Here is a 15,664-nt window from a genome sequence, read left to right as displayed (position 1 = left end):
ATCAGCCATGATCTTATTGAATGGCGGAACAGGCTCAAGAGGCCAAATGGCCTACTCCTGCTCCCGTTTCTTATGCGCCCAAAGGGTGGTGAGAATGTGGAACCACATGGAGTGGTTGAGACAAATATAGATGCATTTAAGAGGAGGATAGGTAAGCATATGAAGGAGAAGGGAACAGAGGGTTATGCTGATAGATTTAGAGGAGGAAAGACAGGAGGAGGCTCGAGTGGAGCATAAACGCCGGCATGGACTGGTTGGGCCGAATGGCCTGTTTCTGTGCCGTATGTCCTGTGTAATTCTATGTACAGGTGCAGCGTCTAAAATCCGGAACCCTTGGGACCGAGGCCATTCTGGATTCCGAGCTTTTCAATTTGTTTTCTGACGTCACGAATCCGGAAACACCGGAGCCTAGGTTCGTCAGAAGTGGGGCGGGGGGTGGGGGGAGAATTCTCGCCTAAGAGCTGTTCAGGCCACATCCGGTCCCGCCGAGGATGTTGTCTGTCGGGGCCCCGCGGTAAGGGCAGAGGTGGAGCCCTCGAGGTCGGCTTGGGTCGTCGGATCCGGATTCCGGAACATTTTACGGATTCGGGATGACCCTGCCACCGATCGGTCCGGACTCCGGATTCTCGACGCTGCACCTGTATACGATTATTTACTAGGTCAAACATTTCCTTTCACATACAGAGCCTGACCCAATTCTCAGCCAGTGGCCCAGTAAGGGAAGACAGTCTCCATTTTGAACCCGAGCTCGTCTCCAAATCCTGCACAGCTCTCCGAGCTTCCACCATGGAGCATATCCTGCAACCAGGAGGGTTAGCAGGCCAGGGCTCAGTAGATGCTGCCGAGTGAGACACTTGAAGGTGCACAAAGCAGACTGGGAACAATTGGACCTTTGATTTCCGCACTCATCAGGACGCGCTGCTTTGATCTGCTCACAAGAAACAAGTGGGAAATGAAATCTGGACCCACCATTGTAGTGACACTAATGCACTGCAGTGCCCTGAGCTGCTGCTCTCTGGAGGTTTAATAAAGGGCTCATTTAGGTGCTCAGACTTAAAATATGCAACATTAGTTCTGGGAGCTGCTTGAACTACACTTCACAAGCTCGCACACAGACAGTGAGAAAGTCTCTCAAAGTGGCAATTGTCTTCTCCCTACACCAACAACACCCTGCATTTTTATAGCGCCTCAAACGTAGTAAAATGTGCCAAAGCTCTGTACAGGAGCGGAATCAGACAAAAAAAAAATAGACCTGGAGTCAAAGAAGGAGATATTAGGACAAATGACTAAACACTTGATCAAAGAGGTAGGTTTTAATGGAGTGTCTTATAAGAACATAGGAAATAGGAGCAGGAGTAGGCCATACAGCCCCTCGAGCCTGCTCCGCCATTTAATATGATCATGGCTGATCCGATCATGGACCCAGGTCCACTTCCCTGCCCGCTCCTCAGAACCCCTTATCGGTTAAGAAATTGTCTATCTCTGTATAAAATTTATTCAATGACCCAGCTTCAACAGCTCTGAGGCAGCGAATTCCACAGATTTACAACCCTTTGAGAGAAGAAATTCCTTCTCATAGTTTTAAATGGGCGGCCCCTTATTCTAAGATGATGCCCCCTAGTTCTATTATCCCCTATCAGTGGAAACATCCTCTCTGCATCCTCCTTGTCAAGCCCCCTCTACATTTTGATAACATAGAAACATAGAAAATAGGTGCAGGAGTAGGCCATTCGGCCCTTCGAACCTGCACCGCCATTCAATGAGTTCATGGCTGAACATGCAACCTCAGTACCCCATTCCTGCTTTCTCGCCATACCCCTTGATTCCCCCAGTAGTAAGGACTACATCTAACTCCTTTTTGAATATATTTAGTGAATTGGCCTCAACAACTTTCTGTGGTAGAGAATTCCACAGGTTCATCACTCTCTGGGTGAAGAAGTTTCTCCTCATCTCGGTCCTAAATGGCTTACCCCTTATCCTCAGACTGTGACACCTGGTTCTGGACTTCCCCCAACATCAGGAACATTCTTCCTGCATCTAACCTGTCTAAACCCGTCAGAATTTTAAACGTTTCTATGAGATCCCCTCTCATTCTTCTGAACTCCGGTGAATACAAGCCCAGTTGATCCAGTCTTTCTTGATAGGTCAGTCCCGCCATCCCGGGATCCCCAATAAGATCACCTCTCATTCTTCTGAACTCCAATGAGTAGAGGCCCAACCTCCTCAACCTTTCCTCATGTCAACCCCCTTAATGGAGGAGAGAGGGGCAGAGAGGTTTAGGGTGGGAATCCAGAGCTTAGGGGCTGGACGACTGATGGCATGGCCACCAGTGGAGGAGTGAAGGAAGTGAGGGGTGTGCAAGAGGCCAGAATTGGAGATATGCAACATTCTGAGGGTTGTAGGGATCTAGGAGCTTAGAGGTCAGGAAGGGAGGTCATGGAGAGATTGTTGTATTATGTTTCTTTTAGAACATTTAGGGAGATGTGAATGATTTTAAACGAACTAGGGTCAAAATGGAAACTAAGCCACTATTTACTAAACCACTGGCTGAGAATGGGGTCAGGCAGTCTGTGCAAAAGGAGACGAGGCTGTGGAGCTTTAGGCTTATCCATAAGTCTTACAAACTCTCCCTCACACACCAGCTGTGTATCAAACACTCCAGGTTATCTTACAGCCCATGTGAGACTGGTCAGTGTTCTCGATCAGGCCAACATCCCCAGCATCGAAGCACTGACCACACTTGACCAGCTCCATTGGGCGGGCCACGTCGTCCGCACGCCTGACACGAGACTCCCGAAGCAAGCGCTCTACTCGGAACTCCTACATGGCAAGCGAGCCCCAGGTGGGCAGAGGAAACGTTTCAAGGTCACCCTCAAAGCCTCCCTGATAAAGTGCAACACCTGGGAGTCCCTGGCCCAAGACCGCCCGAAGTGGAGGAAGTGAATCCGGGAGGGTGCTGAGAGCCGAGAGCACGCGGAAACCAAGCGGAAGGAGCGTGCGGCAAACCAGATCCCCCCACCCACTCTTCCCTTCAACGACTGTTTACAATATACATAGATGACCTGGAAGAGGGGACAGAGTGTAGTGTAACAAAATTTGCAGATGACACAAAGATTAGTGGGAAAGCGGGTTGTGTGGAGGACACAGAGAGGCTGCAAAGAGATTTAGATAGGTTAAGCGAATGGGCTAAGGTTTGGCAGATAGAATACAATGTCGGAAAATGTGAGGTCATCCACCTTGGGGAAAAAAAAAACAGTAAAAGGGAATATTATTTGAATAGGGAGAAATTACAACATGCTGCGGAGGGACCTGGGGGTCCTTGTGCATGAATCCCAAAAAGTTAGTTTGCAGGTAATCAGGAAGGCGAATGGAATGTTGGCCTTCATTGCGAGAGGGATGGAGTACAAAAGCAGGGAGGTCCTGCTGCAACTTTATAGGGTATTGGTGAGGCCGCACCTGGAGTACTGCATGCAGTTTTGGTCACCTTTCTTAAGGAAAGATATACTAGCTTTGGAGAGGGTACAGAGACAATTCACTTGGCTGATTCCAGAGATGAGGGGGTTACCTTATGATGATAGATTGAGTAGACTGGGTCTTTACTCGTTGAAGTTCAGAAGGATGAGGGGTGATCTTATAGAAACGTTTAAAATAATGAAAGGGATAGACAAGATAGAGGCAGAGAGGTTGTTTCCACTGGTCGGGGAGACTAGAACTAGGGGGCACAGCCTCAAAATACGGGGGAGCCAATTTAAAACCGAGTTGAGAAGGAATTTCTTCTCCCAGAGGGTTGTGAATCTGTGGAATTCTCTGCCCAAGGAAGCAGTTGAGGCTAGCTCATTGAATGTATTCAAATCACAGATAGATAGATTTTTAACCATAAGGAAATTAAGGGTTACGGGGAGCGGGCGGGTAAGTGGAGCTGAGTCCACGGCCAGATCAGCCATGATCTTGGTGAATGGCGGAGCAGGCTCAAGCGGCTAGATGGCCTACTCCTGTTCCTAATTCTTATGTTCTTATGTTCTTATGACTGTGTGTCCCACCTGTGACAGAGACTGTAATTCCCATATTGGACTGTACAGACACCGGAGAACTCAATTTTAGAGAGGAAGCAAGTCTTCGAGGGACTGCCTATGATGATGATGAGACTAGCACACCATAATAAATGAATAAGTGGGTAGCACTCGCCCCTCTGGGTTAATGTTGGGTAAATGTTTCCCCTGGCTGGGGAGTCTAGAACCAGGGGTCACAGTCTCAGAATAAAGGGTCAGCCATTTAGGACTGAGATGAGGAGAAATTTCTTCACTCAAATGGTTGTGAATCTTTGGAATTCTCTACCCCAGAGGGCTGTGGTGCTCAGTCATTGAGCATATTCAAGACAGAGGTCGATACATTTGTGGGAACTAAGGGAATCAAGGGATATGGGGATAGTGCGGGAAGGTGGAGTTGAGGTAGAAGATCCGCCATAACCTTGTTGAATGGCAGAGCAGGCTAGCAGGCTCAAAGGACTAAATGGCGTTCTCCTGCTCCTATTTCTTATATTCTTATCACTAAAACTAATTATCCGGTCATTATCACATTGCTGTTTGTGGGAGCTTGCTGTGCACAAATTGGCTGCTGCGCTTCCTACATGATAACAGTGACTACACTTCAAAAAGTAGTTAATTGACTGTAAAAGCACTTCGGGACATCGTGACAGGTGCTATATAAATACAAGTCCTTCTTTCTTTAAAATAAATTATTTATTACCAGATACCAAGTGGATTTTATATCACATGACATAGAGGAATAAAACCAGATTCTACATGGATTATTGATACCACATGGAGTAATACTGGATACCATGTCGAACACTGGGATATTACTGAACGCTGAGTGGAATACTAACAGATACTACAAGGAGTAACAATAGCACTTGGAGTAATACTGGATACCTCTTGGAGTAGTGAATTAACACTGGATACCATACGGAGTGGTTCCAGATAACAAAACTACCATGAGAATATAAGAAATAGAAGCAGGAGTAGGCCATACGTCCCTGCTCCGCCATTCAATAAGATCATGGCTGATCTTCGATCTCAACTCCACTTTCCTGCTCAATCCCCATATCCCTTGATTCCCTTAAGAGTCCAAAAATCTATCGATCTCAGCCTTGAATATACTCAATGACTGAGCCTCCACAGCCCTCTAACATAGAGAATTCCAAAGATTCACAACACTGAGTGAAGAAATATCTCCTCATCTCAGTCCTAAATGCCCGACCCCATATCCTGAGACTGTACCCCCTAGTTATAGCCTTTCAAGCCAGGGGAAACAACCTCTTGGCATCTACCCTGTCAATCACCCTCAGAATCTTACATGTTTCAATGAGGTCACCTCTCATTCTTCTCAACTCCAGCGAGTATAGGCCCAATCTACTCAATCTCTCCTCAAAGGTCAACCCTCTCATCCCAGGATTCAATCTAGTGAACCTTGTTGTGTACACATAAATAAATGACAAACTAAGCCAGGAGTAATGTAACTTAACTTAGCTGTACTTTTATACAACCCAAAATGGTATCCCCAAACCAGCATGAACCAGCGTGAGTACAGCAACTGTGAATAGCTCCCTCAGGGTCCTAATGCCCGTCCTGTGAGCTATAACAAATAGAGTATGGACCTTTATTACATTTCTTACATTACAACAATCACAACTCTTCAAAAAGTGCTTCATTGGCTTTAAATTGCTTTGGGACGTCCGGTAATCGTGAAAGGCGCTATGCAAATGCAAGTCTTTCTTTTTTGTTGCACTCCCTCCAAGGTAAGTATATCCTTCCTTAGTTATGGAGACCAAAACTGTGCACAGTACTCCAGGTGCGGTCTCACCAAAGCCCTGTACAATCGCAGAAAGACTTCCTTACTCTTGTACTCCAACCCCCATCAAGTCATTGGGGGTTCAGGCGATGCCATAAACTAAACACAAACTAAAAGCTTGAGGGGTTTACAGTCAAGGATCTGAATCCCGAGACTGCAGCTCACTGTCGACCCTCCAGGATCACGTGTCATCATCATAGGCAGTCCCTCGAAATCGAGGAAGACTGGCTTCCACTCTAAAAGTGAGTTTTTAGGTGACTGTACACTCCAATACTGGAATTACAGTCTCTGTCGCAGGTGCGGCAGACAGTAGTTGGAGGAAAGGGTGGGTGGGGAGTCTGGTTTGCCGCACGCTCCTTCCGCTGCCTGCGCTTGTTTTCTGCATGCTCTCGGCGACGAGACTCGAGGTGCTCGAGGGGGACAGCAAAAGCTAAACATAAAAATGAGCTCCTTTGATGTTGCTGGTGTCTTAATAGAAACATAGAAAATAGCAGCAGTAGGCCATTCGGCCCTTCGAGTCTGCACCGCCATTCAATATGATCATGGCTGATCCTCTATCTCAACACCATATTCCCGCTTTTTCCCCATACCCCTTGATGCCTTTTGTTTCTAAAAAATCTATCGATCTGCCTCTTAAATATATTCAGTGACTTGGCCTCCACAGCCTTCTGTGGTAGAGTATTCCACAGGTTCACCACCCTCTGAGTGAAAACATTTCTCCTCATCTCGGTCCTAAATTTCCTACCCCGTATCCTGAGACTGTGATACCCCTTGGTCTAGACTTCCCAGCCAGGAGAAACATCCTCCCCGCATCCAGTCTGTCCAACCCTGTCAAAATTTTATGCGTTTCAGTGAGATAAAGAAAGATGTAATGACCATCCAGAGTAGGACTGTGTGAGCAGGCTCGCTTTGGACAGTAAACTGGAAGGACATTTTTTTTTAAATTGAGGCTATGATTTCATGCAAGAAGCGGCTCCAGCTATGCCTGACGCCAAGTGCGAGGGCAGAGCAACTACAGATGCAAGCTGGAAGGCGAACTTTCAACTCTCTTGTGAGTTGAGGATCTGCAATTAGAATTTTAAGACAAACAAAACCCACACAACCGTTAAATGTCAACGCCTGGTGTGATTGAACAGAAACCCTCCCCTCCACCTCAAGTTCAGGGTGACTCCCTCCATTGCATTCCAACTTTCAAAAGCAATTCGTTCACTATGCACGTTTAATATATATATATATATATAAACCTAATACTCCCAGCAATTTCTCAGCATCTGTTTTAGAATTATAGTCACTGTAGCAGACGTACTGTAAAAGAAAAGTAGAGCTACACTGATTCAAATGTCCTCCCCTCTCCTTTAAAAAGGGTATGGCTTTTTTTTCGAAATACTGTGCAAATAAAGCGATTGTCACTAATTGAAACTATACAGAAATAAAGACAGCGGATCAACCTTTCTTGCACACAGGTCTTGTCTAGCACGTTGAACTTAACAAACTTTTTAAAGTTGACAAGAAAAACCATAATAAAAGTTTATGACAACACTTCTCACAAAAAAAACACAATTCCCAAATCTGAAGATAAATATGTAATAATTCGCCTGTCTGTTAATTAAAACAAATTTATTTTTTGTGCTGTGATTTGTAACGCAAGCACTTTTCAGATCTGAGCTTTAAGTGTGCTGTCAAAGTTTATTCAGTGAGTGAGATGGTTTTGCGATCCAAGCCTTGGTCCTCTCCCCTACCTTGAGCAACGATTGCCCGGGCTCTGAAGTCCTGTGCCTGGTCTGCTCTGCTTTGCACTTGTACCTGCCTCTTGCACTATTGCCCGTCGCCTGGCAGTTGCCACAGGAAAGGACGCCGAGCTGATACGACCTCCCCAGCTCGCCCCGAGGCGCCACAAGTGGCGGCAAGATCCAGCCAGCTCCCCACATGTCCCTTTAAAGGGACCGTGCTCCGTGGCGTCCCGCCTGCTGCCCCTCCCTCCCGCGCTCTCCACAGTCAAATCATCCACATCAAAATAAAAGTCTGATCAAGACAAGCTTCCCTTGTATCATTCTGATGCTTTGTTCATTGCATTTCACTCCTCCCACCCCAACAAGTAGCAAATACAAATACAGGAAGCAATTACTTCAGTCATAACACTGTAAAATCAAAGCGGGGTAAAGTAACTTAATTGGTAATAAGAAATGAGAAGCAGAGTAAAGTAACCAAGGTGCATTTGTGCTTGAGTAGGTTGCTATTATCCTTTCCGTAAGCACCGATTTTAGGATTTAATATAAACAGAAATTCCTTGGAAGGCAACAACAACTTGTATTTATATAGCGCCTTTAATATAGTAAAACGTCCCAAGGAACTTTCACAGGAGCGATTATCAAACAAAATTTGACACTGAGCCATATAAGGAGATATTAGGGCAGGAAGCTTGGTCAAAGAAGTAGGTTTTAAGGAGCGTCTTAAAGGAAGAATGAAAGGTAGAGAGACGGAGAAGTTTAGGGAGGGAATTCCAGAGCTTGGGGCCTCGGCAGCTGAAGGCACGGCCGCCTATGTTTGAGCGATTAAATTTGAGATGCTCAAGGACCAGAATTTTAGGAGTGCAGATATCTCTGAGGGTTGTGGGGCTGGAGGAGATTACAGAGGTAGGGAGGGGCGAGGCCATGGAGGGATTTGAAAACAAGGATGAGAATTTTCAAATTGAGGTGTTGCTCAACCGGGAGCCAATGTAGGTCAGTGAGCACAGGGGTGATGGGTGAATCAAGAATATCTCCAACAAACCCTGAGCTCTTCTTTCCTTCCCTTATTCCCAGCCTCTCACTTATCCCCGAGGATGTGCTTGAGGCCATAGCGTATGGCCCCTGCTTCAAACTCTGCCCCGCCACCATTGATTCCATCCCTCCTCACTGACTCCAAAACTCCCTCCCCATTGCCTCAGGCAGAACATTGTCTGCGATCTCGGCCTTCTGCTCATCTCTGAGCAGCGAGTTCCAACCTCATATCATCTCCATCACATAAGGTCTTCTACTTTCACCGACATAATAGTACCAGCCTCAGGGGCAGATTCACCACGGGGCGGATTCACCACGGGGCGGATTAACCACAGGGCGGATTAACCACGGGGTGGATTAACCACAGAGCGGATTAATCACGGGGCAGATTCACACGGGGCAGATTAACCACTGAGCGGATTAACCACGGGGCGGATTAACCACGGGGTGGATTAACCACAGAGCGGATTAACCACGGGGCAGATTCACCACGGGGCAGATTAACCACAGAGCGGATTAATCACAGGGCAGATTCACCACGGGGCAGATTGACCACAGGGCGGATTCACCATGGGGGGGATTAACCACGGGGCGGATTAGCCACGGGGTAGATTAACCACAGGGCGGATTCACCACGGGCGGATTAACCACGGGGTGGATTAACCACAGGGCGGATTCACCACGGAGCGGATTAACTATGGAGCGGAGGGGGCTGCTGCCCCAGGCCCACCAAAGAACACAGGCCCACCAAATAAATGTAGGAAAAAAATATATAAGACCTCCCAAATCGGCTGAATAGAATCGACAATAAGAGAGGAAAAACAAGACCGAGGAAAATAGATTCACTTGTTTATATACACCTATATACACTAATGTAGCGATGTACAGAAATACCTATATACACTAATGTACCGATGTACAGAAATACCTATATACACTAATGTACCGATGTACAGAAGTACCTATATACACTAATATACCAATATACAGAAGTACCTATATACACTAATGTATTGATATATAGAAGTACCTATATATACTAATGTACCGATATACAGAAGTACCTATATACACTAATGTAGTGATATACAGAAGTACCTATAGAACACTAATGTACCGATGTACAGAAGTACCTATATACACTAATGTACCTAAATACAGAAATACCTATATACACTAATGTACCGATATACAGAAGTACCTATATACATTAATATACCGATATACAGAAGTACCTATATACACTAATATACCTAAATACAGAAGTACCTATATACACTAATGTACCGATATACAGAACAGAATATGTACGAGCCTGTTTTATTTCACATGTTATTGAGAGAAATTTGCATATATATATAGAATCTAGTATTGCAATGTTACCAGAACCAGAATATATACCTACTTGATACAGAATATATGCTTTCATTGTTGAATATACTGGCCTATGTTTTCATACTCAGAATCAGAATCATATACGTAATGTAGTGAACATGAACAAACATAACTATCAGCCCATTTGGATCAGTTTACCCCAGGCCCATCAGGCCCTTAATCCGGCTTTGACCAGCCTCCGCCCACCTCTGTTGAAACCACCATCGTGCCTTTATCACCTCCAGATGCGATTAACCCAATGCTCTCCGTGCTGACCTCACACCTTCCATCCTCAGTGCACTCCGGCTTGTCACTGCCGGTATCCTGTTCCACACCAAGCCCAGCTCACCCACCCACCCACCCAGCCTGACCCACATTGGTTCCAATCCAACAATGTGTCGATTATAAAAGTTGCACCCTTGTGTTCATATCCCTCCATGCCTTCACCCCTCCCGATCTCTATAACTTCTTCCAGCCCTACAATGACCTACCTCACAAAGGTTCCATTCCTCTGATTCCAGCCTCTTCCCGACACTCCCCCCTTCCTTCCCCACTATTGTGTGCCACTATTGGAAGCTGTATCTACAGCCACCTAGGCCCCATGCTTTGGAATTGGCTCCTTAAATCTGCCCATCTTTGTTTCTTGCTCTCTGCTTTTAAGACTCTCCTTGTATACACCTCTTGGACCAAACTTGTGCTCACGCCTTCTAATCTTTCCTTCTTTGGCTTGGCGTCCATTTTCCTCACTCCTCCTTGAAGCAGCTTTACATAACATAAGAACATAAGAATTAGGAGCAGGAGTAGGCCATTCGGCCCCTCGAGCGTGCTCCGCCATTCAATAAGATCATGGCTGATCTTCTACCTCAACTCCACTTTCCTACACTGTCCCCATATCCCTTGATTCCTTTAATATTCAAAAATCTATCGATCTCTGTCTTGAATATGCTCAAAGACTGAGCCCTCTGGGGTCGAGAATTCCAAAGATTCACCACCCTCTGAGTGAAGAAGTTTCTCCTCATCTCAGTCCTAAATGGCCGACCCCTTATTCTGAGACTGTGACCCCTGGTTCTAGACTCCCCAGCCCGGGGAAACATCCTCCCTGCATCGATCTTGTCAAGCCCTGTAAGAATTTTGTATGTTTCAATGAGGTCACCTCTCATTTTTCTAAACTCTAGAGAATATAGGCCTAGTCTACTCAATCTCTCCTCATAGGACAATCCCCCCCATCTCAGGATTCAATCTTTGGGATATGTTTTCTAAGTTAAAGGCATTACGTTATTTCCGAGATGTTGCTGATGGCTGAAGTTGAAGTCTCTCACCTATTCCTGTGTAAGTTCTGTATGAGGTGTTGCAATTCACATCCTTGGCTTTAAAACATGACTTTGATTAATAGACGATGTTTGGAAGATTGAATGCTCCAACACGATAACCTGTTGTGTTTCAGTGAACATCCGTCATCTTTCGTGGGTGTTCTGCCTGAGCGCAATGATTATAACTGAACCCAAACACAGCAAACAAAACATTCTTGCTTATTTTTTATGTTCAGATGTTGCTGTTTCTGCAATTTGATTAAACCCATGAAAATGCAGAGAAGGGGCCACAATTTGTAACCTAATGCAATGAACAGCACTGAAGTAAATGTAGCTATAATGTGTTTGCTTCATGGGTTAAGAATTCAGAGCAACCGAATTGTTATTAAGAACTAGTTGGTTTATTCGCAAAAGGTTTAACAATCACACTACACATTACCAGTTCATCCACCAGGCTCACAACCACCTGCCCCATCGTGGATTCCACTGAACCCAACTGGCTGGGGTTTTATTGAGTCTTGTGAACATCACGTGACTGGCTAAGCCACTCACAGGTGTATACATTACAACGCCAAACATTTTTTAAGTATAAAAGGAGTCCAGACCTTTGTTGAACAACAACTTACATTTATGTAGTCCCTTTAATGTAGTAAAATGTCCCAACGTGCTACGCTGCACTCCAGGATGTGATAGGTCCGAATATTCTGGTTTGGAAAGTGTTGTTGATTCATTTGCCATGCTGAGGTGCGAGGGTTACATTTTCATCTGTTTCTTACCCTTATTTTGAAAGTGCAATCTGGGGGAATCCCACTGTATTTGTGACTCCTGGGGAACAAGAGAATGAGAGAATGAGGGATGGTTACAGACTGAGTGAGGGCTGTTAACTTGACATGGATTGCCACTTCCTCCCATGCACCTTGGATCATTCTTGTGGCCTTGTGTGCCAAAGATAACGGATCTCCTGAGATGCACTTGCTTCACAAGGATCCAATGTTGGCATCGGGAGTATTGTCCAATTCTGGGCACCGCACTTTAGGAAGGATGTGAAGGCCTTAGAGAGGGTGCAGGAAACATTTACAATGGTTCTGGGGCCTTCAGTTATGTTGACTGACTGGAGAAGCTGGGGTTGTTCTCCTTGGAGCAGAGAAGGTTGAGAGGACATTTGATAGAGGTGTTCAAAATCATGAGGGGTCTGGACAGAGTCGAGAGGGAGAAACTGTTCCCATTGGTGGAAGGGTCGAGAACTAGAGGACACAGATTTAAGGTGATTGGCAGAAGCGCCAAAGGTGAGACGAGGAAAAACTTTTTTACACAGCGAGTGGTTTAGGATCTGGAATGCACGATCTGAAAGGGTGGTGGAGGCAGATTCAATCATGGCCTTCAAAAGGGAGTTGGATAAGTACCTGAAGGAAAAAGAATTGCAGGGCTACGGGGATAGGGCGGACGAGTGGGACTGGCTGAAGTGCTCTTGCAGAGAGCCGGCACGGGCTCGACGGGCCAAATGGCCTCCTTCCGTGCTGTAGCTTGGGCTAATAAGTGGCAAGTATCATTCATGCCACACTAGTGCCAGGCAATGAAAGTCTAATCACCTCCCTTTGATATTCAACGGCATTACCATCGCCGAATCCCCCACCAACATTCTGGGGGTCACCATTGACCAAAATCTTAACTGGACCAGCCATATAAATACTGTGGCAACAAGAGCAGGTCAGAGGCTGGGTATTCTGCAGTGTCTCACCTCCTGACTCCCCAATGCCTTTAAACTATCTACAAGGCACAAGTCAGGAGTGTGATGGAATATTTCTACTTGCCTGGGCGAGTGCAGCTCCAACAACACTCAAGAAGCTCGACACCATCCAGGACAAAGCAGCCCTTTTGATTGGCACCCCATCCATCACCTTCAACACTCACTCCCTCCACCACCGGCGCACCGTGGCTGCAGTGTGTACCATCTACAAGATGCACTGCAGCAACTCGCCAAGGCTTCTTCGGCAGCACCTCCTAAACTCACGACCTCTACCACCTAGAAGGACAAGGGCAGCAGGCACATGGGAACACCACCTCCTCCACGTTCCCCTCCAAGTCACATACCATCCTGACATGGAAATATATCGCTGTTCCTTCATCGTCAAAATCCTGGAACTTCCTCCCTAACAGCACTCTGGGACTACCTTCACCACACAGACTGCAGCAGTTCAAGAAGGCGGCTCACCACCACCTTCTCAAGGGCAACTGGGGATGGGCAATAAATGCCGACAGTGCCCACATCACGAGAATGAATTTTTAAAAATCTGTTTGGTTTGTTTTTTCTGTCCATTTGGTTGCTGTGAATACTAAGATTTTGACAGTGAGTGCCTATTGCATCATTGTGGGGGCCAGAGCACGGTGATAGGACTTCATCATTCTGACAGTGTGGGGGATGCTCAAATGATGTGAGCTCCTACCATCATTAACCTGGGGTACTACCGCAACAGTTAATTTGGTTATTTTTACACTATTGGTCTCAGCAGTTCCAGCCAGGTTGCTGCCCCTAATGATGTCACCAGCACTCGCTGCTAAAACATAAACAAAACCAAGCGTGAATACGAATGGAGACAAGTATGAGGAATATCCCATTTTGTTTCGGAACACAGAAACAGCAGCCGGCCATTCAGTGCCTCCAGCTTGTTCCACCATTCAATTAGATCACGGCTGATCTATGCCTCAATCCATTTACCCGCTGTAATGTATTTGCTTCATGGGTTCTTTGCTTAAGAAGTCATAGCAACACATTGCTATTTGGTTTATTAACAAAGGTTTAACAATCACACTACACATTACCAGTTCATCCACTAGGCTCATAACTGCATACCTCATCGTGGATGACCTAGACCCAACTTACTGGGGTTTTATTGAGTCTTGTGAACATCACGTGGCTGGCTAAAACCACTCACAATCTAACAGCGCTACAACTATTTTAATTGTAACTTTAAATCAAGCACCCCCTTTTGGCAAAGGCACCAGAACCCAAAAATGTCCAAAGAAAACTTTAAAGAAAACTAAGATCAAATTAAAATTTGGTTGCTGGGGGTGATGATGCACTCAAGTTCCTCCACTGACCACCTCTCGTGGAAGGCCGCGAGCGTACCGGTGAACGGCCCCCTCGACCGCCCGCTGCCAGGACCGGTTGATGGCCACCATGGCCATGGCCAGGAGCATTCCTACGAGGAGGCCCTCCAACTTGCCCATTCCCCTCCGCACAGGATGCCCAACGATCAGGAGCATGTGACTGAGGTGCAACCAGAATTTGAGGAGCAGCCCCTTCAATAGTGGAAGAGGGGCTGCAACCTCACACACTCAGTAAAAACATGGAACACGGACTCCTCCAGACCGCAGAAAATGCAGGCGGCCTGGGAGTCCGTGAACCAACTTAAAAACTTATTGCATGGGATGCCCCGTGCAACACCCTCCAGGCCAAATCCGCAATAGATAAAGGGAAACTCCCGCGCAGAGAGCCCTTCATTGGGAACCCCCGACTCCTACAGATGGCAAGATGGTTCTCTACAACTATTTGTGTTGCACCTGTAAAATAATAAATCATGAAATCAAGTGCCCCCTGATTAAAGGGGTGGAGGGGGACACTAATACCGATAAACTTAAACAAATTAAACTTTAAATATTACATGGTTCAAATTAAAAATTGGTTGCCGGGGGTGATGATGCACTCCAGTCCCTCCGGCGCCCACCTCTCGCGGAAGGCCGCGAGCGTACCGGTGGACACCGCGTGCTCCATCTCCAGGGACACCCTGGCCCGGATGTAACCGCGGAAGAGAGACAGGCAGTCGGGCTGAATGGCCCCCTCGACCGCCCGCTGCCTGGACCGGCTGACGGCCCCCTTGGCCGTGCCCAGGAGCAGTCCTACGAGGAGGCCTTCGGACCTACCCGCTCTCCTCCGCACAGGGTGCCCAAAGATCAGGAGTGTGGGACTGAAGTGCAACCAGAATTTGAGGAGCAGCCCCTTCAAATATTGAAAGAGGGGCTGCAACCTCGCACACTCAGTAAAAACATGGAACACGGACTCTTCCAGACCGCAGAAATTGCAGGCGGCCTGGGAGCCCGTGAACCGACTTAAAAATTAATTGCACGGGACTGCTCTGTGCACCACCCTCCAGGCCAAGTCACCAAAAATAGAGCAACATTCTTCCTGCATCTAACCTGTCTGAACCCATCAAAATTTTAAACGTTTCTATGAGGTCCCCTCTCATTCTTCTGAACTCCAGTGAATACAAGCCCAGTTGATCCAGTCTTTCTTGATAGATCAGTCCCGCCATCCCGGGAATCAGTCTGGTGAACCTTCGCTGCACTCCCTCAATAGCAAGAATGTCCTTCCTC

General features: G+C 46.6%; 1 protein-coding gene across 1 annotated transcript in view; it reads right to left on the bottom strand.

The window, feature by feature from the left end:
- The window catches only part of LOC139233082 (uncharacterized), a 66,336-nt gene extending 58,558 nt beyond the window's left edge, over nt 1–7,778 (bottom strand). Inside the window, exon 1 of the mRNA XM_070863601.1 lies at nt 7,590–7,778. Within this exon, the coding sequence (XP_070719702.1) occupies nt 7,590–7,778 (189 nt within the window). The remainder of the gene's footprint in view (nt 1–7,589) is intronic.
- Between the last annotated feature and the right edge of the window lie 7,886 nt (nt 7,779–15,664).

Source organism: Pristiophorus japonicus, chromosome 20 (genome assembly GCF_044704955.1).
Source record: "Pristiophorus japonicus isolate sPriJap1 chromosome 20, sPriJap1.hap1, whole genome shotgun sequence".
Classification (NCBI taxonomy): Eukaryota; Metazoa; Chordata; class Chondrichthyes; family Pristiophoridae; genus Pristiophorus; species Pristiophorus japonicus.
This window is presented reverse-complemented; position numbering and strand designations above follow the sequence as displayed.